We start from the raw sequence: 27,781 nt of genomic DNA, 5'->3' as shown, positions 1-27,781 counted from the left end.
AAGAAGGAATTTTGTATTTGCTACCAAAGCAATGTAATTTGAAAGCAAGTTATCACATGCAATTTTGACCAAATTGAATAAATACTATGTACTTCATACAGTACATGGCCAAACTATTCTTCAGGCATAATCCATTAAAATTTGAAAAGCCAAAAAAAGAGGGAGAGGGGGGAGCATGTAAAACACGCATGCTATCATGCATTAAAAAAAAAAAGGAATCAAAACTCTTTAAACAGCATTTATAAGTTCACACTCACACAGCTCAAATTTCAGTGCAATGGCTAAATCATTCAACAGTCAAGGAACAGAACCATGCAAAGAAGAGCAAGTTCTTAGAAAAAACCCAGCCAAACAAACAAACAAACAAAAACCCCAAACTCTTATCCAGTATCCATTTTGCAATGCAAAGGTGAGAAACTAAATCTAGAAAAAGGCTGTTATGGCTTAATTTTGTTTTGCAGATTAATTACGCAGCACTTGAAAAATGGAAAGGTGTGGCTTCACCTCTGACCAGCAGAGTTAAAAATCTCTCCATTTTCCTTTATCATCATGGGATACTCTTTAGGCAACCTAAATTATTAAAGACTTGCCACTTTCAGATGGACACAAGATCAAGTGTACCAGTTAGGAATTCACATTCACAGTACATAAGAAAATACACATGGAAGGAAAAGTAAAGGGTTAACTTAACAAGGATTTATTCACAGGAGTACATGTAAGTAGAGAAAAAAACACAACAGAAAAGCTAAACAAATGAAATGAAGAGGATCCAAACCAGCTTTCACTCTGTAGCTTTAAACTTGCACCCTTGTGCATTTAACTACATCACAAAGGGCCACCAACATGCGCCGATACAGTGTAGATACCCTGCATTACACCCATTAACTTAAACATCTCTTTTAAGATCATGCTTTGAACAAAAAGAAAGCGCAGAAGGTAATATGTTGAGTGGGAATAAACACAAATATAGCAATCATGTCTTCAACTTCTACAATTGTCTTTACGTGCCATCTAACATTTATGCAGCCTTTAATGGGTCTTACCATGTAACTCATTTTTAGAGATTCTGAGAAAATCACTAGTATATAACCATGCAGAAAGCACATCACACTGACAGCACAGAGGCAAATATTTTGCACAGCTATATCAGCTTTCCACATTGTGCAGGTTACACACATTACAATATCAATCTTATTCTTAACAGATCCTAAAAAGGTATTTCAAGGCCTAATTGTTAACTACAGTACTTTATATCTATTTTCTTAATAAAAATAAAATCCACAGAGTCTTAAAAAAGGAATTTTAATTTTAAATGCAGGGCTATATTGAATTGGTAAACGGCAACACAAAACTGGCGCAACATAGGTAAATGTATACCAATTTCACTCTATGTGATGCAAGCATGCTACTTTCCCACTAATTTAAATTACTTCTGATCACTATGAGCCAGAACACATGCCTGAACCTTAAACTGCACGTTAAGAATAATGCCTTACTCTAGAAATTAAATCTAATGAAGTACAATAATAAACTCATATCCACTACTGTAATTCTTTCTTTTAATGTAAAAATTAAGATGTCAATCTTTCCTTTGAAGTGTCCCTCCCCTTACCCCAAAAATGAAAGGAGTGACTCATTTGGCATCTTGCGGGTTGCTTCATTATGTCCAAGTTAACCTTTATTAAATTACAATGGGCTTTCTCTATGGTACACTGCAAGTGCCTGCTCTTAATGCAGACACAAGCAGTATTTTAACTGTACTAACTTCATTTGTGTAGTTCTTCATTAACATGCAAATACCTAGGAATCCCATCAAGCAGGATGAAATAATGTATAAAACCCTTACTTAAAAAACCATACAGATAAAAGAAAGCCTTTTACTGTTTGTGACCCCCATTCTTAGGTTTCCTTTATTGTGCGCAAAATAGTTTTCCTCTTTACGTATCCCTATGGTTCAATTATATGGTTTCTATTTTGGTACAATTCCCCACAATATTCCAGAATGTGCTGTTTTGTGACTAGATTCTTTTTTCTTTTTTTTTTTTTCTTCTTCACATCCAGTGCAGAGTTGTAATAGGAGACAGATTTCCACCCACAAAGGCTCCAGATGTTAAAACATTTCCCAACATCGACTTAATACAGTGACGGCAACACCTCCCTCCCGCCCCTCCCAGTAGGGTTGGGATTGTACTGTATTCCCTACTGGTTTACCCTTCCCCCCAGTAAAGGGTAACATTTTCCCTGGGTGCAGAGGCTCCCTCATAGTCTCCCAGACTGAAGGACCTGTAAAATGAAAAGACAGAAGTAGAATTAAATCTTACCTTGAACCTTAACTGACAGGTCTGTGCATAAACAAAGAGCTGTTTTGCTGTTTTTAAGCAGTAGGTGACAACTTTTAACTTAAAAATGTATTTATGCCTAGATTTCCCCTTTTAAGTCTGTTTAAGGAAAGAGGCCATTTACATCAGGTAAACTCTTATTTATGGAAAAACAATGTATGCTTTAAAACTACACTGACAGTTCCACTATTGTGGCTAAGCTTAGATTTAAGATAAAAGCAGTCCTATATATTCTAACAAGCCTTTCCATTTTTAGTACAAAATTATGAGGTAGGTATGACATTGAGAAAGAATACTAAATGTATCTGCTACAGATCTAGCACCTTCACTTTTAGGTGGATTAAACAAGATAGCCGTAGTATCTCCTCAGTTCAAACTGAGAATAGCAGCAAATTCTACCACTTTTGATTCCTCTTCATTATGAAAACACCCTTATGTCAGAACTAAAATGCCCTCATTGATAAATATGTAAATGTTTGAAATTGGTTTATTTTTAATCCACTGCTGAGATCAAACAGGCAATTCAAGCAGGATTTCTTATGTCACTGACTGAAACAATCTTAGGCTGACTTTAGTTTTCCATTCAACAAGAAAACAGAATGGCATGATTCACTCCCATAATTTCAGTACAAAAATTCTACAGCAAGTATCAAATCTGCATAAAGACTGAATGAATAAACTTAATTCATCATCTTTTTTGGGTAGAATAATAATCTCTTCACAGTATCATACTACTTTACACTTCGGAATTTTGCTTTACACAGTGCGCACAGAGCAAGGTGGTATAATATTACTATTCTAGAATGCACTATCACTGTTCTTTGCTGAAGTTGAATCATTCTCCACAGAGAACTGTAACAATTCTGAATTGGTGTAGAAAATGGAACATGGCAGTAATAAACACATCAGCCTCCCCAAAACATCAAGCTCAACAGTTACACTAGAGCTACAGATTAGCATAACATCCTTTATTCAGTGGAAAGGTCTTCCAGTGTGGGGTTAGGAGTGTGTTGGACTTCTCATGGCTAAAGTGTGTTAACAAATTTGCTTTCCTATCCCAGAGGAATATTCCTGCTCAGACCACATCTGCTATCTACTAATTAGTAAAACATAAGGAAGACTCTGTTATTTAGTATGATGGGTTGAGGATCATATTCATCATTTTGCTTACTAAACTTGAACTGGCCCTTTGTTACACCTACACTTCCAACCTTATCTTGATACACTATTGTGCGTATCACACACTCACTTTTTCTTTCTTTCTCCCCCTCTTCTCTCTGTAAAAATATAATAACAGAGTCAGACAACTGCGTTTGCTACAGCTACCACCATTTAGGTATACTATCATCTCCTTGTTTTCCTTCTTATAGGAAGGGAAGATATCCAGCATATCTGAAAAATTGTAGTCTGATGAATTAACTAAAATTCATATAATGCAAACAGGGAGGAAGTCTGCTATACAGCTCTTTTTAGCAAGGAAGATTTGCGTGCTTACCTCTAATTATGGGACTGCAGCTACAGTGCATGAAGTTAAACTCCATAGTAAGCTGCAAGGCGCTCTTTTAAGGGAGGAGGAAACTGGTCAGAGAAACGCCTCCAATTCTCATCCCCAACTTGATTTTTAAATCCATGAAGAATCTACAAGTGAGTGGGGGGAAGTCAAGATAATCACTAAACAGTAGATACATTACTTACTAGCAACATATGCAGTATGCCAGTAAGCCACAAACCGCTGGATTGTACATCTGGCCATTTAAATTCTCAAATTCATTACTGAAATGCTACTGAGAAACAAAGGAAGTCTACTAATGGCTTTCTTAACTGAAATTTTTTTTCTTTTAAGGGTAACAAATAGAAAATAGCTTCCCACACAAATAAGTGTGTGCAAACATATCTATATGTATTTTTAATGAGTAAGGTAAGTTACAACCTAGAATTAGGCCAAATCAGAATGCTAAACATTTTATCAATTGCCACAGTTTATGTATGTTAAGATGTGGGAAGAAAGCTGAGCCAAAACTGCAGCCAGCATTTGACAGAATGAACGCCTGTCAAATTCTAGTAGCAATATAAAAGCATCCTGTGAGACCTCTGTTTTTTTCCATGGAACTGTGAGACAACTGTCACTAAAAAGTAAGCTGTTAAAATCTTTTGTATTTTAAAGGACCAGGGATCCACAGTCAGTGTCAGTCAAAAGCTAAAGAAAAAAAAATCTACAGGTTTCAGTCTGGACCTTCCAATGTAATAAATAAACTGAAAACTATGAAAATTAAATTATACTACCAAAAATGTCTTAGGTAAAAGGCATACATTAGAAAGAACAAAAACAGATGAAATGGCTCCTCCTCATAGTTTTGTTTTTCTTTTTTAAATTCAACGATACTGAATTGTGGTACAGTGTCATGAACACATCCTCACAGAAAAGGCAATATCAAAGTTAAAGCTCATGTTACTGAGTCACCTTCAACACAACATTCTCAAGCGGAGCTTTTCTTAAACCGGATGCAGCAATAATGACATTACCGTGTCACCAGTTAACTTACTGCTTTTTTCCCTGAAACAGACCTTCCACAAGCAGGCTCACCTCTCTTTCCTAACCCAAAAAGTGAGATTACCCAGCTGCCAAGAAACTACTGAAAATCTAAAAATGTCTAGGTATGACAAAAGGAACACTTTTAAAATAATCTTCCAGTAGAGTTTTAGCAAGTGAGCTTCAGATACCTCACTTTATAAAAAGTGATAAAATTCTTTTGCTATGTGTCAGATAGCAACGCTGGCAGCTCATCTACCTATGCAAGCTCTTGGAAGTGGTATTTTCTGTCTCAGCTCTAGTGCTATAAAACAAAACAAAATAAAAAATTAAACACTGGACAATCTATGTTTTTTCACATTGTTCCTGAATGACATATTGTTGGAAAAACATCTAACTGGACTACAGCAATCATGTATTAATGAGGAATTAATCTAAAAACTGTGCATGCTGTCATTTGAAGAAAGTTTTGTCTCCTTACTGGCATAGCAAAAAGTACAAAAGAATACACTTTATAAAAAGCAAGGATGTCCTTATCCCAAGTAACCAAGAGCCATTGTGTCCAGTTTGAATGCATTAGATCCCACATGGATAACTTGGAAAGAATCTGAAAAAGAGGAGCCTAACTTACTGAAGCAAGTATTCAGTGCTGAAGGACCAGTGCAAAAACATGCACTGAGACTGCTTTGGACAACCATCACAGACAGCATCCTGGACTTTCTTTTAAGCTTGTAAGTATTTGCTGTTTTCTTCTGCTGACACTAAAATACTCACAGCTCTGCACTTCCTAAACTTGATGTTCCTTTGAAGGAGACCAGTCATCTGAGAGGCAAACTCAGACAGTGAGATTTCGGTCTTTGCTTTTAAAGGTAGGATACAAAAGTTCTAACTTCTGTTTTGATGTTCACACATGGCGATACTTGAAGAAAAAGTGCCAATACTGACCCATGATCCTAGTAAGTACTTAGGAACATGCTCCATTTTTGCTTTAGGAGGAATATAATTGTCAAAATATATTTTGACATACATCCTTTCTAAAAACAGAGATTTCACTTTACAACTTATGAGGGGAGCCACACTACTGAATAGTAACAGCGTCCGTTCATGAATGAAATGTTTCATTTTTTCTTTTAATCTAAGACACTAGTGCCAAGACACAATATATCACATTCTGGGTGGGGTTTTACTGCTTATTTTACAGAGGACAAATAGTCCTTTTGCTTAAATTCTTTAGACACTTTGTCTAGGGATGTATTCTTGGGTATAACTGTACATTAATTTCTTGAAACTTGTTCATCCAAGAGGGATTCCGAGGAGGATTAAGGAATCCCAAAAGCTTATTTTCAGCATTTTAGAAACAGATCAGGATACCACTGGAATATTTTTCATTTGCAATTCTATAAATATTTCTCCAAAACAAAGTAGGCATCTTCTTGGCAAAAAAGTCTTGAACCACATAAATCTCATTTTCTAGAAAAAAAATCTTAAATGTGATATAAAAACCTGTTTTTCCAAATGCAGGCAAAACTTAGTAGGCTGGACTTTATGAAAAGCTCTTTGAGGACTATTATGCCTTCAAATAAGATCTCAAGCAAACTTTACCATACTGTTAGAAAAAGTTTGGAATAACCCAAATACATATAAGAAAGTATAGATTAAAAAAAGAGTAATGATTTTTATATTGTTTCGTCTGAAAATTTATGGCCTTACAAAGAAGCCTCTATGACCACAAATACAGTGAGTGCTAGTAGTGGAAATAGGAAGCAATAAAAAAAGCCAGAGGATCCAAAACAACAACTGTTGGGATATACTGTTATATTAGAAACCTTACCTTACAGAACATGTCTCGGAGATCATCTTTTGGGCTAATCCACGATGCAACAGCATCACAAAAAAATATAAAGTCCTATAAGATTAAACAATCACATAGGTTAGAAACCTCAATTTATAGGTCTGAAAACAATGCTTGATGTTCCTTCCATGAACTATGCAGGATCTTTGATACTAATTCACAACTGCTTTTGTTTTTATATATCTATTTTCCAGTCAATTCAGACAATAATGGTAAGTTATTGTATGCCTAAGTGTTCAGAAATAGAAATAGCTGAATGTACGAATACCTTTGTTTAACCAGGTTTTTGATTAAATAAAACCAGTTAACAAAAAACTAACTCTCCCCTCCCACATCACAGTTGTCTAACATTAATTCTTTCAGTACATATATCAAGTTCAAGAACCAATCAACTTAAAAACAAGGAACAAACTCAAGACCACAGTTGCAATTCTCTCTCGCATCTCCAGTTGGGGGAAAAAAACTGTTCTATTTCTTTAAGCAGAGCCAGTGTTTTTTTCTGGGACACACAAAATGTTTATCATACAGGTTCAAAACTAAAGCCACCCCAAAATCCCCATACTTAGTTCACCTGCTGTCACGCATTACCTGCTACTACACCATTAAAATACCAATATTTAATAATTAATTTGATAATGCCCATGTTTTTGGGTAGGAACTGAGGATAACAACTACAGAGGAGAGATGGCATAATGAAAGAATCCTTAATTATCCCCTCTCCTTAAGCTATGTGAAAGAACAAATGGACAGCTGAACAGGGAAACGCTAAGTACAGAATAATGCATAAGTGAAATGAACTGAAAATTTCAAAACAAAGTAGAGGCTCAATTCTTGTGTTTCAGGAAAAAGAATGCCAGGCAGAAGAGAGGGGAAAATTACCTTAATTTTCCTCTTAGAATACATTACATTGGTGCAGCTTTACTTTGGAGGTGTGGAGACTACATGCAAGTAATATTCTATTTTTCAGATGTACCATTTAAAGATATGCATGTTACTTGTCACATTGACTATTTAAGCAAATATGCAAAGTTGAAACAGAATCTTCCCTACCCAAGTTTTAAGAATGAAGAGGTGGTTACTGGTTTTGTTCTGTTTCTAGTTTTAAAAGCCTGGGTTACATCTGGAAAATAGCTTTAAGTATGTAAACGTTTTCCTTTTATTTTCATACAGATCCTGAACACAACGTGACAGAAGTATAAAAACACAGTTATTTTAATCAATGTTCATTATTTACATACTCTTTGTAAGTAAAAGACAAAAATTGAATTTAACAATACTCTTCTCCTTTCCTTTGCCGGGTCATAATTAACAGAAGCACCATGATACATATCATTATAACACTATAATGCAATAGAAACATTTTGTCCTCCTTCACCTCAAAATAAAGCTACATCATGTACTGTAGGGAATCACATCAAGCTAAACTTTTTCCTATTCCATATACAACTTGCAGTAAATGTCACATAACTAAAGAAAATAAGATCTATTCATGTATCTTACTTGGACTACTCCACTGGGGTTGACCGAGATCATGGTACATATCCCACGGAACGCTGAATCCTTTTCCTCGTTGTCTCTTATATTTCGTAGAGAGGTGCACCTAGCAAGTTGGAGAGCAAAACTTAGCTAACTCTATAACTTTTTCTTCAATCAAGTTAGAACTATATGACAGTATTTGATGGAATAAGTCACACTGATAAGATGATCAGAAACACTATTTTGAACACTTAGAAAAACACTTGTTGCACACAGTCTTTACTAGCATATTCCCATTAGGCATCATCTCCAGAATCTTGTTCTCCTGTTACACTATATACATTTAGAAAGGGTGACCTGTATTCCATTAAATACAAAGGAAACATGTATCTGAAATATTTATAGAAGCTATCATTATTAGAAGCGGAACATATAATACTATCACAGGATGAATTATGTCAGATACCACTTACAGAACAGTTATTTAACTTTTACAGCAGCAAGCAAGCTATTTTATACATAACAAGTCTATAAACATATATTCCTTACAGCAATTCAAGCCTCAGACTGAATTTTAAGTAAAGTAATGCACGGTTTAAATTTTATAGTATTTGCATGCATTGTATTATCATTCTGGTGGATTTTAAAATGCTCTTTCATAGTCAAGCTTTAACACAGCAAGCATGTGACAATCTTATCCCATGCATAAATTAGTCGTTAGCCACAACATAAAGAATACATGACGGTGCTACTAAAAACTCACAAACCTGATAGGACAAGATTAGTCACATGGTTGGCAATGATTAAGGATTGAGATTTTGTAACCAACTGAAAATATATCTAAAAGTGAGATAGAGAGAAGAAAGAAAGAAAGAGAGTGAAGAAAAATGAATTAAAAAAAAAGATTGAATAATACACACCAGGGTCTTATAAACTGCTGTAGCATGGGGGCCACCTCTTGAGGACAAACGTAACCAAGACGACCAATTGTTATTGCTAAGGTAACGCAATCACGGTTATACACCACCAAACGCCAACCAAGACATGAGCAAATGAGGGGGGAGGAGAAAAAATAAAGAAAAAACAACAAATAACTCAGAAACAGAAACCAACAGAATCTGTGTATGATAATAAACATAAGATTTCACCAGTGCTGTTTATTACCACCCCCTAAGTAAGAGGCAGCAACATATATGGTATACTCTCCAGGGTAAAAGAAAAATTAAAGAAGTAAATGAGAGAACACCAAAAACACAATTTAAAATCCAAATGTTTTCTGATGTAAGCAGTCATTCTACCCTCTTCAGAATAATCTCTTACAGTAAATTTACCTACCATGCATTTCAAAGTTTTTATTGAAATGTATCAATTATGGATTCCCTTGATAAAAAGGAATTAACCATGTTAAGTTTTTGTATCAAGTATTTTCAATCTTTTATTTTTTCCAACATTTATAATTCAAGATTCTTAATAGTTTTACTCCATTAGTAAAATACATTTATAAAAATACTTTTACTTGGAAAATATTGTGGTCTATCTAAAAATGCTAAATAGATGAAACACTTCTCAAAGAGCACCAAATATTTGTTGTCTTCATAACCTTGTAAGGAATTTAATTTAAACTGGTTGCTCACTCACAGCAACCGACTGCAGAAAATTAATTGTTTAATCCCAGTGTTTCTCCTGTTCACAAAAGGTTTCCTCACAAAAGTTGTATACAAGTCTGACTTCTGATATCAAGCCATAAGGACCCATGAAAAGCAAAACTGCTTCATCATATGATAAGGTAGTTTGGTCCTTTGTTCTAAGGAACAGACTGAAGAAAATATCATCACGCAAATGTGTTTTAATGGTGTTTGCTCAACTCACAAAAGATTAATCTTTAGAAAAAGGAGAGAGTGGGGAATAATGTACCAGGATTACTTGAAGCAAAATACATGAATAATACTAAAATCCAGCAGATTTATATGAAGCAGAGAAAGGAAACCTATGTTTAAGGGACATACTGTGCAACGCTCTAATTAACAGGCATTTGTGAACAGTTTCATGAAACATGCAATAAAGCAGATGATGCTTTCTCCAATACAAGTTTGGTGTAGGATATGCTAGCATTTTGAAACTTAGTCAATCCAGGAAAGCTGCAGCTCTCTGGTAATGTACTGTGTTGTCCTGCTGTTGCTCAATTTCAATATGCAGTGTCTAAAATTTTCATGAGATCTAATGTAAAAAACTGCATTTGAAGTATTTCTTTCCAATGAAAATACACTTTCAAGTTTTATCTGTAAGTTCTCATAGGTACAGTCTGTACAAGGAATAGCAATCTCTGTCAAAGCTTAACTTTTTGGCATGTACTAGTTATTTTCTTTGCAATTACTTTTACGTAAGGTGATCTCATGTTTCCACAGCAAAAGTGTTTTAATAAATCATTACATAGCAAACTAAAGCAGAAAACAGAAATATTCTTGCACATACTAGTGGCATGCAGCACAATATCCCACAACAAACTTTATAAGTACACCACACTCAACATTTATTTGCAGTTATGCATCCACATTTAAAGTAACTATCAAGAGAATGGAAAAAAAAAAAAAAAGCACTGTTTGGATGCTTCCAAAAATTCTCTAATAATGATGGAAGCAAACATTTAAGTACTGGATGCCTCTCAGTTACTGGTATTACACATCCATCAGTGCAGAGGAAGGGAGTCAGGGCAGGGGTGGAGGGAAAGAAAATTTATTTTGCTATACTATTTCATGGTATATTTCAAAACAACAAGTAGGTATTTTCTCCAAAATTGTCTTTTCAAGAAGTAGTACCTATAATATGCCAGATAACTAGGTAATTTTTCCTTCAAGTCCACCTTCCATACTAAACACTGGCAAGGGGAGGGGGGCAGAGAAAGTTCAGGTTTTAAGTTTAGAGAATACCAGAGGAAAAATATGCATTGAACAACTCTCTCCAATTTATCTCTTGCTTAGCTTAGAAAATATAACTGTAGCACCGAATTTGTGTAATTTTCAGTCATGTCAGGTATAGTGACTAAACTGTCACTTTCTTACAAGACAGTTTTCAAACAGTTTTGCTGAAGTATGGAAGGTGCTCTTCATACCAGAACGTGCCCTCTATAAATGCAAAAGAAACAAGCCTCAGAAATTCTGTTTCAGTATGGCATTTTGGGATTGTTCCTGATTTGGAAGGCAAAGCTGTGGGCCAGAACATAAAACATGCATGCCATTATTACAGTTCTTTTAAGAAATTTGTTATTAAGTGATCAAGAAATAGAAGTTACATGTAATATCAGTTATGTTGTGGCAAAACTGCCATCACAGATCTAGATTTTTGTGCATTATATTACCCGTTTATCTTTAAAAAGAGTGTATTTTTTCTAAATACAAAGAGTTCATTATTTTGTTTTATATATGCCAATTACATTTGTTTCAAATGCTAGACATATATATACAGTACACGTGTAAGGACATGCAGTGTGAGCTAAGTCTTTAAAGTGTAACTGCATACATCTGTCATATTCAAAACATAAATAAAACTGGAAGAATACTTAAACAGATGATAATAATATAATAAATGTCCTAAAAGTGAGAAAGAAATAAATTTAAGAATCTAGATACATGATAGATGGTTTGCTGCAAGACTGAGACTTGTAAGAGCTTCTGCAAAACAGAGTTGCTTTTGCTTATAAAAACCAAAAACATAGCAATAAAATAAGTTCTGGTGTGGTTCCTCTACAAATTTTTTTTAATCATTATAAAAAGTCTCTAATTCCCTTCACTGTGTATGGTTCAGTTTTTGGGTACCTGTGTTCTCTAACAATGTCTTTGGTGTGTTCGGTCTGTTAATTATTTCTACAAGCTGGTGCAACACCATTGGAATATAAGGCTGCATCTCTATACCTGAAACAGCAAAAAAAAAAAAAAAAAAAAATCAGAATAAAATGTCCATTAATACAGCTACACTGAACTTACTAGCAAGTACAAGAACCTCAAATTTTATTTAAATTTTAACATGAAAGTATCACTGAAAAAAAAAAAACCCAACCAAAAATACCCCAGAGAAACCATGCTAAATATGTAGAGATTCAAAGAAAAAAAGAAGTCTTACCCATCTGGATGGAGATTTCTCCAATTGCCCACGTGGCATTGTTACAGACAGAAATGAATTCAGGGTTTAGGTTGGTTCCCAAAATGGGCATGAAATCAGCTAGAAAGAACAACATTTTAAGATCTCATCACACAGTACAACCGTCTTGTCCCATTACTGTAAGATTGGGGCGGGGGGGGAAGTCGCTTTAAACAAAACTCATGTAAGCCTATTTAAATGCTTGGAAAGTGTTACATATGAATTAACAAGAGCTATGTTTCTGCTATGTATCAGACTAACCTCGATTTTAGAACCTAAGCAGATCAATGCAAATCTTTTCAAATTATGATTTGAAAATGTTTCTAATAGGCTTTAACTCTAGAAACCTTTTTTCTCCCCATTCCTTGCTGGGGTGGGGGAAGAGAAGAGAAGAGAGGAGAAGAAAAAAACAGCTAAAAGTACTTGTAGTTTTATAATATAGTTGCACAACCCTCAAATCATCTGGATGGCTATGTATTCAGCTATGCTTGAAAAAACAATGTGGCCTAGAAGGCAACTGCATCTTTGATTAAATTTTAAGAAAAAATTAGTCACAAAGATAGATTATAAAATCTGATAAATAATTTTTAAATTCCAAGTCTATCCAAGCATTCATTTGGCAAGTTAAGTGTGTCTCAAGAGTATTTGTGGGAAGAAACAGCAAATACAATAAAAGTGTGTAAGTGATGCTACTTCCATACTGAAATTAGAAACAAAGCAAAAAAACAAACCAAAACCTACCCTCTAGCCAAGTTTTCAAATTTCAATACACATATATAAAATTTTATGTAACAATAGATTCTAGTAGAAGAAAAAACCCCTATAAATGCAAGAATTTATCAAAGCAAACAACTAGCTTGCTACATTATAAAAATCAAGGACAAAAATTAATTTTTGCACTGGCTACAAAAGTAAGGACATGTCTTTTAAAGACAAAATTCAAAGCAGAAAAGACTACAGACCCTTGCTGATAAAGGAAAACGAAAACTTACAACACCATGAAAATGAACCCACAAAACAGGGAGTTTAACAATGGCTAAACCAGCCTCTTATCACTTTGTAAAACAAGTTGTTTAATATGTAAAAGAAACATACCGATGCAAGGCTTAACATGCTGGAAGCACGCCTTTGTCAGATCACCTAACAAGGCAAAAGAACTCTGCCGTACCTCAGGCATTTTATCCTAAAGAGAGGAAGAAGAAAACGACAATTCTAGAAGTGTTTCTGATTATCTTAAGAAAGAAAATCCTTGGATCAAACAGGTTACACAACTCACCTGCATGCACTGGTACATTAGTGTCAGGATATTGCTGCGAGCCACTAGCTGTTCAATGTTGCCTCCAAGTCCTTCAGCTAAACCACTGAGTAAATCAAGGGCCACAATCATGAAGTCTTTATCTGGAGCCTCATATTGGTCTGGCTGAGCATTATGCAACTGCAACAAATAAGCACACATTTTCAAAATGAGTACTAGATTTTTTCAGGTGTATGCACAAAAAAAAAGTTTCTGAACTGCAGCTTTACTTAGATATTCAGTGGTTATACTACAAATCTCCCTGCAAACCCTTAACTTTACACAGTTAGTACATCGGTTTAACATTGGGACAGCAACAGAAAATACCATGGCTTGTGCAAGGGTCTTCTGCACCAGATTTACACAACGCTGGTACACAGGTTCACAGTATGGAAGAAAGCCAGACTGCAAGGCAGTAGCAACTGACGACAGGCACTGGAATGAAGAAAAGAAAGAGATAAAACAGTCACCACCTTTCCTCATATCCCTGAAGTCCCTTTTACTTGCGAGAGGTAATTTAAAAGATAGTAACATTTTAAGTATGCCCACATGTAACTGGTTAAGTAAACACAGCCTAGAAAGGCAGTAGCAATTAGCTGAGCCAAGGCAACTATTAGCAAGTAATCTCTCTCTATGTACCCCAGTTGAGAAAATTTCTCAGCAGCATCTTCTTAGAGGCAGCCAAGAAAGTGCATACAAAACCAGTTACAATAATTCAGCCAGCACTTACACTAGGCTTCAGTATCTTAACCATGTACCAGCCTAACATTACCTAAGAGTTATAGAACTAATTTTTTTTACAAGTGTTTCCCTGCTTCACACTTGGGAAGTACAGAGAATAGACTACATGGTCTGGTTCATTCCTTCAGCTTGACTGACAGTAGTTTTAATGGAGGGATGAAGAGAGAGAAAGGAGAGAGAAGACAAGAACAAATGAGGGATGGAACATTTCTCTTTTTCTCTAAAGGGATCCCATCAAAGAAAACACTCCAGAATGGCAGAAAAACAATCTAAAAGATTTCTGTTAAACCTGATGACATTTACTCAGTAACAAAGCTTTCCTACTACAGTCAGAATATTTTGGAAATAATGGGGAATACCAAACACTGTCAGCTTTTGTAGTCATACTTCCTAGAAGTAGCACCTTTAGTAGACAGTGTAATTCCTAAACTAAGTTGATAAAAAATTCTCAAATTTTAACATTTACCTCTAATAAAGGGAAGAGATCTTTATCTTCATCTTTCAACATGTTCCACTTCTGGATTAATGGAGGCATTAGCATCTGAATATATTCCTGTTTAGAACGAAAACGTATCAGCTGTGGAAACACTTCACTGCACGCTATTTTATTTCAAAGCTAGAAAACCGATACAATAAGAACTGATGTATATTCTAGTTTTTCAGCCAAAAAAACCCTGATGTGGTACATTCAATAATTGTTGCAATACATAGAATTAGCTTAATATTAGAATTTACAATTTGTGCCCTAAGATTTTTTGCTGAAGCACATAAGTACCTTTGCAGAGTGAATGTTTTCCTCCAGGTTTGATTTAATTCTAGCTGCCTGAGTGGTTACTAATCTATATGATTGTCTCAGGGCCTATAGAAAATACTTTTACTAGCAATGCAATCTGTCTGTGCATCTGCCACACGCTTTTCTCAAGCATTTCCCATTGCTCTGATGCTACAACCCTATCCCCCTAAGTTCCTGAAAACTTCTTCCTCAAGCAACCAACTATCCATTAAGAAATTCCCTATCCCTCCAGAAGGTTGCACTTACTCCTTGTGTATAAAGCTGTTGCATCTGCCCTGCCACTGCACAGCCACAGTCACAAGGATTGAGCAAGGCATCCCTATAGTGCTGTTGCTCCCAGAAGGTATCTAAGGAGCCAACAGAAGCTGCCAGCTAATGCTTTGCACAAAGACAGAAAATTCTGACCGAAGAAAGTTCCACAATCACCAGGAACTCTCGTTTAGCTTCCTCCTGGTGCTGTCAAATGTCAATGTGGCCAGGGCCAGAGAGAGACTGAAAAAGAGGTCCTTTGATGGTGTGGGGCCTCAGATAGGAAGTAAAATGCCATGGAAACACCTTAAATTGTTTTATTCTAGTGTATCTATGTAATGTGAAGCACCATAGAGAAATAAAAACAAATTTTAATAACCATGATAAGAAGATGCACACATGTGACATGTATACACATTCTATTAATTAATATATGTACACTAAAAAAAATCCCCACTAAATTTGCATTTGTGTTATCTGTGCTTTGTCCAATGGATTCTGATTTTTTATATATAAAATGCCTGTCTCATTCTCTGACAAAGGAATTTCTAGTGATGAAGTACGTTGGAAAGAGACACACAGCGCAGCTTAGCTATACTGAAAGTGGTTACAAAAAAAGGTGTGGTTATTAGAAATTAAAACACACATTCCATCAATTTCTCTAAAGTCTTAATTCCTATCTATATTGATGTATCTCCACTGACCTGAAAAGTTCTGAGCATGAGGAAAAAAAATCACAAAGAGAAACACATTTCACAAGCCACCACACAAATATTTGTCCAAAATGGCAAATATTTGTGTAGTAGGAAAATTATATCCGGTCTATGTATGTATCTGTAAATATTTAGTATTATCAAAACCTATATAGAAATATCAGCATTTGTGTTTTATAACATGTAAAGTACACCACAAAAAACACAGAACTAGTTTTTCATTTATGATGAGTGCTTCTACAGAACATAAGGGTATACTCACTGGTTTATTTAGATGATGTCCCACTGAATCTGCTAGAGTTCCTATAGCATCATAAAGAATGAGCAGGTTTTTATGCTGGTATTTACTAAATGCGAAGACCAAAGTGTCAAGTATATATGCAAGATAAGGAACAAGCTCTGTACAAGCCTCCTCTTCTAGAGTAGCAAAGGCACTGAGGGATAGAAAAACAGGTCAGTTATTATCTTGGAAAAAACAAAACAAGACGACCTCAAAATGCCCCACGCTACTCATTTCTGTTTAAACATAAAACTGTATTTAGCCCTCAAATTCATCCAAGATATGTTTTCAAAATGGTATTACTGAGGTAACTTTGATCTGTTTTGATTGAACACGTAAGGATTCAGCTCTTACATTGTGACGAATAAAATTTAAAAAACATTGCTGTAAACCCCGTTATGTATACCAGGAAGCCCCCACCAAGAAAAGCATTACTGTACACAAGTTACAATATACTAACTCGAATAGTAGAAAACATAATAAAAGCTGTTTACTTAAGTTAAAAATGACCCACTATCTTCAGTGTATGCTGTAGCTGCACCTAGAAGCCCCAGTTCTGTTGAGCCAGTACAATGCCAACATCAGCCTGTACTCTCAGCAGTTCACTACACAGAAAACCAGATACAGAAAGACATGGAAAACTAAAAGCAAAGACAGAGCATGAACAGTTTAAGCCAGCCTTGGTCAAAGCACACATCATGGCATCATGCAAACTTCTCAGGTTGCCTGTCAAGTGTTTGAACAACAGCATTAAAAAACCCACCCAAAGCAAACAAAACACCCTGAAAACCAGACACACTGCTTCAGACAAACATTAAATAAAGGGAAAAAAAATGAGCTACTGAAGATTTACTGACCTAGCTTGGGTCAATGAGATTATTATTAGCCCGTCCCTGCACTAAGAATGCATGTATCACTGCATGAAGTGAACAATTCCATACTAGCATGCTACCAAATACAGAAATGCCTTTTTCTTAACACAATGCAATTGTGAACACTAAGTGGCTAGCATTCTTATTTTATTTATTTATTTTATTATATTATTATGAAGTATTCTTTCAAAAATCTGTCCGTTGCCCTTCCTTCATAGGCATCACATAAGGTTAAGAATTGCAACACAGCTGTGTTCAACTGCACACACATTTCAGCCATGTTTTGGACAAGGAAAGTATGAACAGAAGTGTGGGGGTTTTGTTTGTTGGTTTTGGCTTTTTTTTTTAATGAGTCTGTACATAATCTAATTCCTTGAATCTGAAAATGTGTGAAGCCAGTAGTCTCATATCACCATTTTTCTGCCCATTCAGGAAAGAACAGAAGACTGTCACTATGAAGAGACAGAACAGAGCAGACGTTAAAGCCCAACAAATTTGCTAGCCCAATGTCTGAGAACATTTACAGACAAAAACAAAACAGTGTTTAATACTCAAATCTTACTAAGTACATTTAATTAAATTCATTGTATTTTCAGGCAAGAATACATCTACCCCTTTTGTGTAAAGCTTAGCACAAGAACTCTGACCTCGCCCTCGTCCTTAGGCACTACTGATATTTGGGGCTGGGGTGTAATACCAATAACAATATTGCATGTTTCAAGTGTCAAGAATACAACTAGATACAGATCTAACTTTGCTTTATGAAGAAACCTTGGCTGTCTGCTGTGCAGACTCCTGCCTCACACAAACTGACATGTAATTTTTATTTGATGAGCTTCTTACACAAGAGGTGCACCTATTGTCCTTCTGTTTACGGTGTGTCTATTACTGGAGACAGTAATGGTTTGGTTTTTTCGTTTTGGCTTGGTTTGGTTTGGTTTTTTGTTAGGGTTTGGGTTTTTTTTTTTTTGGTTTTGGTTTTTTTTTTAAATATGAGCAGACAAGGCAGAGAAGGGAATCATATCTCCTAAGATTTCCCTTGAAGAGAAAGAAAATATCCCTTGAAATAATCATAACACAAATGTTTTGGTAATCCTGAGCTAAATATAAATAACATCAGCAAATCAATGATAGGATAGTTTTCCATTGTAATCAGTATTGACCTTGTTCATAAGCATATTAAAAAAAAGCCAGATTTCTGGTCAATGAATCATATTGATAATAAGTGTCATAAAAAGAGAATTTATTTTACTACAATAAATTATTTAATTTGGTGATTCATATACTCTGAAAACAAAAACTGGACAAGAGACACACAAATTAGCTTTTTTCATGTTATTTCAACTTGGAGAAATTTGTGACTACTCCAGAAGAAGCTGTATCTACTCCAATTTAAAAGAGAAAGAAATACATTAAGAGCTAGAAATGGAGTCATGCATTCATTGATAAAGGCATTAGAACAGTTTCCCATGAAAAAGCAGTGCCACGGATACTGCTTTTTGCTTAAGCTTTGGCTTACCTGCAGGCGGCTTCTTGTACTCTCTTGTTGCTATCTAGGATACGCTTTAGCAACTCAGTCATTAATGGCTTCAAGTATGTGTCTGGGGGTTGACTAACTACCCAGTGTGCATAGCGACTAAGAGTCCAGCATGTAATGGAGCGCACAAGAGCCTTTTTGTCAGAGAGGCACTGAATAAGGTGAGGGATCAGCTCAGGAAGATATGGAATCATACCCTGCATGCAGCCTAAAAGGAAAAATATAACTATTACAGTACCAGAATTAACAGAAAGTTGTATTGTTTTCTATTTCCTAGAAGGGACATATTTGCATTCTCTATCACATGGGAATACATTTTAACAACATACAAAGCAAGTCTGCCTAATTTATATTAAATCCTAAAAAAACCCCAAACCTTACATCAACAATAATTGAAATCCCCAATTAAACTTAGATTAATTTCAACTACATTTATACTTTAGTGCTTCCCCAATCTCCAGAAAGCCTGCTTTATTAAATGGAGTAGGGCAAGTACATTAAAATAAAATGAGTTTATAAAGCTTGGAGGTCCTATGGCAGTCTACTCACAGTAACCAAGACAACAAGTAGAGAGAGACTTGGTCTTGACGACAAATCATCACATCATTAAAAAGGATCCCTTAAGAAATTTACATTTCTTCTTCTTTTCTCCTAATATTATACAAATACTGATCAACAATAAAAGTTACACATTTCAAGTCAGCAAGGGCAGTAATACACTGAGATTTGCCAGAAGTACTGACTTTTTACCTTGCTTGATTTGAAATCAAAAGCCAACAAAAAAGTTTTCCAGTAACAAAGAAAACAGTATGTTCACTAGGCACTGTGGGAAGAGAAAGATAATCCAGTCACGGACCCAAATGTATTCCTTCAGCTTGCAAAAGGGACAGAGACACTGGAAATGGAAGCAGAAAGCTAAGCAAGCCTGTGAGTAAGTACAAAGAAACTGAAGTTATCATATGTAAGCTGGTGAATCATCCACAAATAGCACCTCAGGGTATTGAAGTCACACGAGTGGTCTTTTCCATTTCTGAAAACACTTAAATGAAATGTAAGGCTCCAATTTATTCAATATACCTCTTCTATTAAATCGAGGTAGTGTGTTTCATGAGACACCAATAAACATATGCTGAAGAGTTAAGAAAGGCAGAAATAGAAGAAATTATCTAAGTTATTGAGCCTCCCAAATATGCATAGATTTGAAAATGAAAAATCAAGTAACTGCATTCCCCAATTAGTAGTTCTAGAGATTAATCACCAAAACCAAACCAGCTAAGGATGTATACTTGTTTGCATAAGTAAACTCACCTGGAAGGAATCACAGAGCTGCTTTAGAACCAACCAAAATTCAACAACCTGATATGCACTGTTGCCTTACCTTCTGCAATAGCTCCAAGAACAAGGATACCAGATTCTTTAACTACCCATTCGGGATGGAAGAGCAATTCCTTCAAAAGGGGCAAGATGTGTGGCAGAAGTTCATCACGAAATACATTGGCTAGGACATCTAGAGCAGCAGCAGAACATTTCCCTGAGAGGAATTAACAGTGTTAATCTCTGCTTATTATACAAGTAGTTGTAGCTAGGCAATATAATCAGCATTTTAACTTTGAGCTACCAGTGGAGTCTCAGGGCATTAGGGGGAAAGATACTTCCATTTCATTACAGTACAGTGATCCACTGTGCTCTGGTACAAAGCCACAGCTCTTAGAAAGCCAGTTTTGCAGCAGTTAAATAGCTACTAAAAGGGCTATACATTGGGGATATTAGAACACCCACTGACAGGAACCACACTATTACACTGCAACATTATAATACACTACATGATTTCACGGTGGCTAACACTATAGGAAGAGGGCAGGTCTGTGACACAAATGTAACATATTGGAGAAACGAAGAAGGAGAAATGAATGGCCTAGAGCTCAAACATGATCCATGTCTCAAAGCAAAAAAAGGCAAAATTATACAGCTCTAGAGACTGAAAGGAATTTACTTGCCTCTGCTCTGAGCTTTCATACCTTACTCCTATTCTGTGACGCACCAATATAAAGAGGAACACCTCAAAATTAGTTTGAAAGTTTTAATCCCATATTTTTAGCAAACAAAAGCTCATTAAAAAATCAGATACAACCGCAAAACATGATTGAGAAATCCTTGCTCTGCTTTTCTGCTGTGGTGTTGTCATGTTTAGAACAAATAACACCAACATGGCTTTATAAAGAATGCTCGTATTACAGAACTTATACTGCACTTTTTGCTTATCATGATTTCAGTTCCTTCTTAATCTGTCATAAAAGATCCAACTGGTCTCATTAGTAAGCAATGCTGCTAATTGTCAGGCTGCGCTGATGCTACCTACCGCTATGTTCAAACTGGAAGTCAAATATAGAAGACTGGATATGATACATGGCACACAATTCTGATTTTCAAGTAATTCTCTCAAATCCAGATGACATATGTCAATACAGATTACTTAAATGTTCTGCTCTTTCTTTCAGGCCACAATTGCTGGAAAACTTTAGCTTCCTCACCAACTTAATCTAAACTGTGGACCACAGGTCACCCTCAGTCATTGCAGCTATCTTTTTCAGAAAATCTGTACTTAGTTCTCTAATCTCTACACACAGAGTGACAAGAACAGCATTATGAATCTAAACGATACTTTTTTTTTAAAAGGTTTTAACAAAACAAGCATATTTGCGCCCATATTTTCTAATAATTTAAAAAATTAATGTCTCAAAATTGTCTGACCATAAGCTTCAAGGTACATTGACCTTTCATGAAAACTCAGGGCCTTGTAAGAAAAAAATTTTAGGTGGATGCATCTGAATCTCAACAGATTGTTCACCTATGAGGCTGCTTGCCAAGTATATTTAAGTCAGATTTCTCAAAATTTCACAAGCTATTTTCTATCACTGAGCTTAAAAATCAGTTTGTGGGATTTTCTTTCCTTACCACACAGACTACTTGCCAAAAGGTCCTATGACCCATACACAGGCCATCAGAACTGTGGTTTCTCCACAGCCATCTCCTCCCTTCATAACTGAGGTACTACATTCTGGTCAGAAGCAAATTCCTCACACACAAAAGAACTACCGGTAATGGCTTGTCTGTAGTAGCCCATTTACATGGGGGAAAAAAAAAAAGCCAAAATGAAACATACAAACCAATTTTAGAGGGAAGAATGAAGTAAAAGAAAGCATTAAGCTTCCTCCAGCTATCAATGTGAAAGAGCTTTTTTGTTTTAAACTGAAGTTAACAGGTGACACATTATTTGTATTATCTTGTAGAATTAAAATTCTAAGTCCAAAAGTTCTGCTGAATTGCACTCAGTAAATGTTTGTAGCTCAATCTGCCATATTCAAAATAAGCTTACAGATGTCTAGCTTTGGCCAATGCAGTTACATAGGCAGTGTCACGTGAAAGACTCCACTCTCCACCCCATCCACCAATTACATCAGCAGACACTTCTTTTTGTATTCAAAAGCAAAGCCTCAGTATTCCTATGCACAAAGTCCTCTTTTTACGGTGGTTCTTATATTACGCAAGTAGCTCTGTTTTAAAACATTTTATACATTACTTTGACATACTTAAATTCCAGTCAGAAATAGTATCATCATCATCAAGTTCATCATCGTCTTCATCATCATCTTCAATACCATCTTCTTCATGTTGCTGAGCCACTGTCCGTGAACGATGAAAACGAGGTCTTATGTCCTGTTCACTATCTGGAATAGCTTCATCTTCTTCAACATCCCCCTGTCATCAAAATGTTTTATCAGATAAACTAGTCCAACTATATTGCTCAAGGAAGTTAAGAATGTAGTTTTAGTTAAAGACTTTAGAAGCATATAGAAGATTCACATCCCACTTGTGCTGCCCAGCTAACTAAAAGTGACGTTGTTCCTCCATTCTGCTGCCACATTTACCAGAAAAATGACAAGAAGACAGCAGCAAGAGGTAAGCTCGCGCACAAAGTATCCTTCTTGTTAGGAAACTACTCTTGATGGGATGAAATAGAAAGAAGTAGTGATAGAGAAATTCTGGTAGAGAGACATATTCTAAAATGCAGTGATGCAAAAAGCCATGTATTCAAACTAGAAGGCATTAGAACTAATTCTGAACATTTTTTTTAGGGTGCATTCTTGCAGTACTTCATTGGTAATACTGTCCCAGCTCTGCCTAAGCTGGGTGCCATGGACACAGGCAAAGAAGGAAAGCCCGCATATTATTTTCCAACAAACATGGCAGCAATTGCATTTAGTATTTGAAACAGCACATCTTGCCCTGGAAAGCTAATTCTCCATTGCACCAGACCTGGTAGACCAGATCTGCCCATTTTGATCTGAATCATTCTGATATATAGGTAGGAAGCTAACCAGATATTCTTACAGAGTAAAAGAAACCAATGCTCACCTTCAACAGAATAATATCGATCTCTGAATATTTCATACCATTTACAAGCACAGGTATCAGCCTACAAAGAAATATTGATACATGTCAAAATAAAACATAAAAAAAGCAAACCAGTGTTCAGTGTTCAGTTACCTGGGCCATAATTTTGGTTGTAACCCTCACCCCTTCAACCTGAAAAAAACCAGCCCCGTAGCCTGATAACAAAAGCTAGTACCTAAACCAAGCTCCATTTCATAATATTCATCAATACTTTGTAATCTGAAAAAGTGTTAATTTCAAATTACAAACTTTTAACTAGAGGTAGCCAGATGGCACCACTGAGTTTTAAATTTTAAAAAACAGATGTTCTTCCATACGATTAATTTAATATCTGAAAGGTGCTTCAGAATAAGTCTAAAGGTTTTCAGTAAGAATTCAAACTCCCATAATATGCATTGTAAACAAGTACTAAGTTGGCTCTCACCGATAGTACTTGTCACTTTTTTTACTTGAGGCTGAAGACTCTATCTCATTACTCTTAGAGATGGAAGCCTAACTACATTAAGCTCTCCTATCCTTTCAGCAAAACAAGTCCCCAACATCGAAGAGATCTTGACAAATCTTTATTAGGATTTACTTCACTATTAAATACTCCAACTGTACAGATGTAAAGCTAAAAAAAGTACTGGGGGGAAAAAAGGCAAATACTTCTCATAAAAACACATTGTTCACAAAAAAAAAAAATCCATAAAAATACGTATTACAAGCCAAATCAGGCTAATAATGAAAGCACCATGGACTGACCCAGCTCCAGTGACAGAATCAATCTCTCTGTACTCTGCAGGTGAGGACTACTGCTTTTGAAGGTACGAGGCCAGCAATAATATTCACACATTGCTATGGCACATTACCTTCTGAACTTTGAATGAAGGAATAGTAAGTATTCACAATATCACCAATTCATTGGCATTTCTGCTGCATACTTCATGTAGTATGCAGGAGCTATGTATTTTATAAGAAAGCCTACAGGAGCAAAACGGAACAAGATGTCAGATACCACATGAACATGTTTTTAGAAGATCTTGTCCCACTTTCACTTTAATATAAAAAATTTTAAGATTATCATCAAGTATTGACAAACTTGAATAGCTCCCTAGTCAAACAGGACCCACTAACAAAGTTGCTCTCAACAAACATGACATTGAAGGATAATGAGAGAAATGTAATGCTATTATTATTTGTTTGTTTTTCTAGAAATTTAAGATATTTTTCAAAAATAAATTTTTTAAAAAAGTATGATGCTGTTGCAGTGTCAATGTTCATGTAACCCAAAGAGGTTTCATACTAGTAATTATTAACTAGCAGTTAATAACTACTGTTATTCTCAGTATAAACATGATGTGTGCTGGGAAGGGGATGGGTAGACTCAAGAATTGTGCTATCATTCTTTTGTCTTTTGAGCTACAAGAGTGGGAATTAAATAAAACCATTTTAAAACTTAAAAATTATTTCTCATAACATTGATTCTCCTGTTTTCAATTCCTATTCCTCCACTGCTACAGTGGGTGTTTTAGTCTCAATTCTCTACTTTCTAATTGCTTAAGAAAACTGAAATTTTGCTGATGTTTAAAAATTGCTTCACATCTATAATGCTTATTTTTCCCGAGAAGAATGTGTCTTTCATCTGTGATTCTCTTCCACTCAATATCTTCAGAGAACTGCCCTAGTAATTTCAAAAACCTTCCATGCATATGTAAAAACAAAGAGTATCTACTGCGAACACTGAAAAATTCCTTTCCCATTGCAAAGACTTCAGATTAGTCTGTAAAAAGTTACAAGCACTGTTGCAGACATGCAGATGTTTACATCTGATATCCATTGCCATTCAAACACCTTCCTGAAACTTAGCAAAAAAAGTTTTTGAAACTTAAACTACTATCAGGCTGCAGAAGATTTTACATGCTTTCTTCAAGTTTAAATTACAATAACAATTGATATAAAATTGACTCCTAAATCCAAGCGATGTCATGCTATTTTGTTATGTTCTTTATAAGACAGGGAACCCTCTGCATGACTATGCACACAGAACCATCGCACAGAGATGCCTACATCAGCAGTAATCAACACAACAGATTCATGGTACACCAAATATTACAGGTACTGTCATATGGAGATGTTTGTTTGAGCTTAACTGCACTTTAGTAAATCTTTGCATTGATCTGAAGCTTAAAATCCTGTTAAGCTTGAGGTAAAGCATCACAATGACACAGCTTAGGTTGCTTCTAAAGGTCACGGCCTGAAATTCTCAGAAGTCTCTTCAATGAACTCTGTACTACAACCATTTTTACTATGCACAACAACTAGCTACAGGAAAATTCTTCTAAGCATTCTGCAAGCTAGATACAGTTGCTATAAAAGTAACGAGGAACAAGTCAACTGAAGTTTAAAGATGACTACTTCAAAATAAATAGGAACTGTAACTCTTAATACTTACTTAGTAAGATGCCGACATAATACATCTTTACAAATTGGCTGTTCAGCCAAAGTCAGCCAAAACTCACAAGCCTCCAAAGCCACATTTTCATCTTGGTCTTGGGTCCTTTGAAGCATGTACTAAACAATACAAAAATAATGACTTTTATAAGATGGAAGTTTTAAGTGTACAGAAGAAGCTACCAACATTGCAAAGTGTGTTAACAAATCCAGACTATGCTACCGCAGCAATTTTATTTCTTTGGGATGAGGGGGAGAAACAGACGTAACAGAATACTTAAGGCTATAAAGAGAATACGCTAAGACACTTCTTTCTTAATGCTAGATGATTTAAATTCTAAATTTCTTCATTGCTTAAGTGAGAACATTATTACCAAGAAACTGCAGAGACCCAAAATAATAAACGGCAGTTTCCTGTGAATTGTTTTTGTGGGGTTTTTTTACTGTTTTTTTTTTTTTTTTTTGGGGGGGGGGGGGGGTGGGGTGGGGGTTTGTTTTGTTTTGAATTTTTTACTCCCTCTTTGCACTTTTGGATAAAAACTTAACAACTAAACCCTTAATAAGATGGAAATATTTTTTATTTCCAGTACCATAAAAAAGCTTCCTTTCCAAATCTTGATTACCCGACAAGAAAGTAGAACTCATAACAGGGAAAAAAACTCTCACATTTTTCTAGCATGAAAGGTAATTCAGAGATTCAGTATCAAACCTTTAACCTTTCTACTAAAATTTAATCTTCCTTCAACCAAAAATAACCAAATACCTGCACAAACAAAAAGCCTAAGGAGACTACTGCTATATCAGTTTCTTATACACAAATGCCAAAACAATTTAGAGAAGACTCTTGCAACTTCCAAAATAGTAATTTCTGCATTCTTCCATGCCAGCCCTTATTTCTGAAACAGTTGTTTCTTCCATTCATTTTAGAAACCCTCATGGAAGTCCACGCAGCTACCTTTCCTCATACAGGGATTTATAGCAATAGAAATCCCTGTGCAGTTGCTTCAGAATACCATTTTATTCTCAAAATTAAATAGAATGAGGAGACCTTTATTATCCTGACGCATTTCAGCAATGCAAGACTTGCCATGAATGCACCTCTTCCTATAGAACTGCACCAAATCACAAGCTTTTCCTAAGGGAAAGCTTCTTAATCACAGAACTCACAGTAACAGAAATACTGCTCTATTCTGAGTTGTCAACAGATTGCAGCCCGGAAAAGTTGAAACATGTCCTACTCATTGGAAGCAAGGCTTCCCTAATGCACCTTAAATTAAGAGATTTGGGATTTTTCCCCAGAGGGCTTGAAAATCCACTAGTGTGTTGTGGATGTGTTATTTGTCAGGAAGACAAAAACAGAATAACAAGAAGTAATCTGTTTCAAAATGCCTCTCACACTGTCATGTCCTCTTTAAGTATCTAAGTATTATACAATATGCTCCATGAAGTCAGATAGCAGTAGATTGAAAAGGCTACTTACACTCAGTGGTGTAAGACAGCCATATACACAGCCTGGAAATCATAGCAAGAACAGTGAACCTACTAACAAACCAAAACGCAGGAAGGGTATTTGAAGGCTTTTGTTTTATTTAATATTATCATGTACTTTTAATGATAAACTATCAAGTTCTACTGACTTTAGAAATGTTGCTTCATCATAATAATTTACAAAATAGCATAGGAAGAGTATCCAGTACACTTTTGTATATTCTGTAACACAAACAATGTTGTTTTCGGTTTTTTAAGCCAAACCATCAAGAATAGTGGGATACACAAAGTACTAAGAAGAACACATCCTTTGGGCAGTAACAGACATGTCTTTATGTGAAGAAAGCAACAGGATGCAAACGTCAGGATTTCTACTGAGAAAGATCTTAGGAGCCATGTGTTTGGATGAATATGCTCTGTGAGCATAAAAGTGCAATCTAAAACTGCAATGTTACATTAGTCTACCCCTGACATATCCTGTTATCAAGTTCAGACAGAAGTTTCTCAGACAAAAAAACCCCCAAAACATCTGTTTCTCCTCATCTAGAAGTGCATGGTCAAAAAACCAATGAAATCCAAACTCAGCCATTCCTAC

General features: G+C 35.6%; 1 protein-coding gene across 1 annotated transcript; it reads right to left on the bottom strand.

The window, feature by feature from the left end:
* Positions 1-674: 674 nt before the first annotated feature.
* TNPO1 (transportin 1) lies at positions 675-25,838 on the bottom strand. Its single transcript, XM_010077244.1, has 17 exons — positions 25,700-25,838; positions 23,227-23,287; positions 22,401-22,569; positions 20,189-20,341; positions 18,793-19,018; positions 16,384-16,555; positions 14,833-14,919; positions 13,953-14,060; positions 13,608-13,766; positions 13,427-13,514; positions 12,314-12,412; positions 12,010-12,105; positions 9,118-9,193; positions 8,222-8,321; positions 6,701-6,775; positions 3,835-3,977; positions 675-2,283 (listed from the first exon to the last, which is right to left on the bottom strand). The coding sequence occupies exons 1-16, from the start codon at positions 25,813-25,815 to the stop codon at positions 3,870-3,872; spliced, it is 1,893 nt and encodes a 630-aa protein (XP_010075546.1). The 5' UTR covers positions 25,816-25,838; the 3' UTR covers positions 675-2,283; positions 3,835-3,869.
* Positions 25,839-27,781: the final 1,943 nt, after the last annotated feature.

Source organism: Pterocles gutturalis, unplaced genomic scaffold, assembly GCF_000699245.1.
Source record: "Pterocles gutturalis isolate BGI_N339 unplaced genomic scaffold, ASM69924v1 scaffold30788, whole genome shotgun sequence".
Lineage (NCBI taxonomy): Eukaryota > Metazoa > Chordata > Aves > Pterocliformes > Pteroclidae > Pterocles > Pterocles gutturalis.
The sequence above is the reverse complement of the archived record's forward strand: the minus strand, read 5'-3'. Positions and strand labels throughout refer to the sequence as shown.

Bases quoted from the DNA above. Each gene is read 5' to 3' on its own strand.
- TNPO1 (XM_010077244.1), bottom strand. From the start codon at position 25,815: ATGCTTCAAAGGACCCAAGACCAAGATGAAAATGTGGCTTTGGAGGCT. The intron at 22,570-23,226 runs GTGAGCATTGGT...TTTTGATGACAG, and splicing joins TCGATATTATTCTGTTGAAG to GGGGATGTTGAAGAAGATGA. The intron at 14,920-16,383 runs GTGAGTATACCC...CGTTCTAAACAG, and splicing joins GACATCATCTAAATAAACCA to GAATATATTCAGATGCTAAT.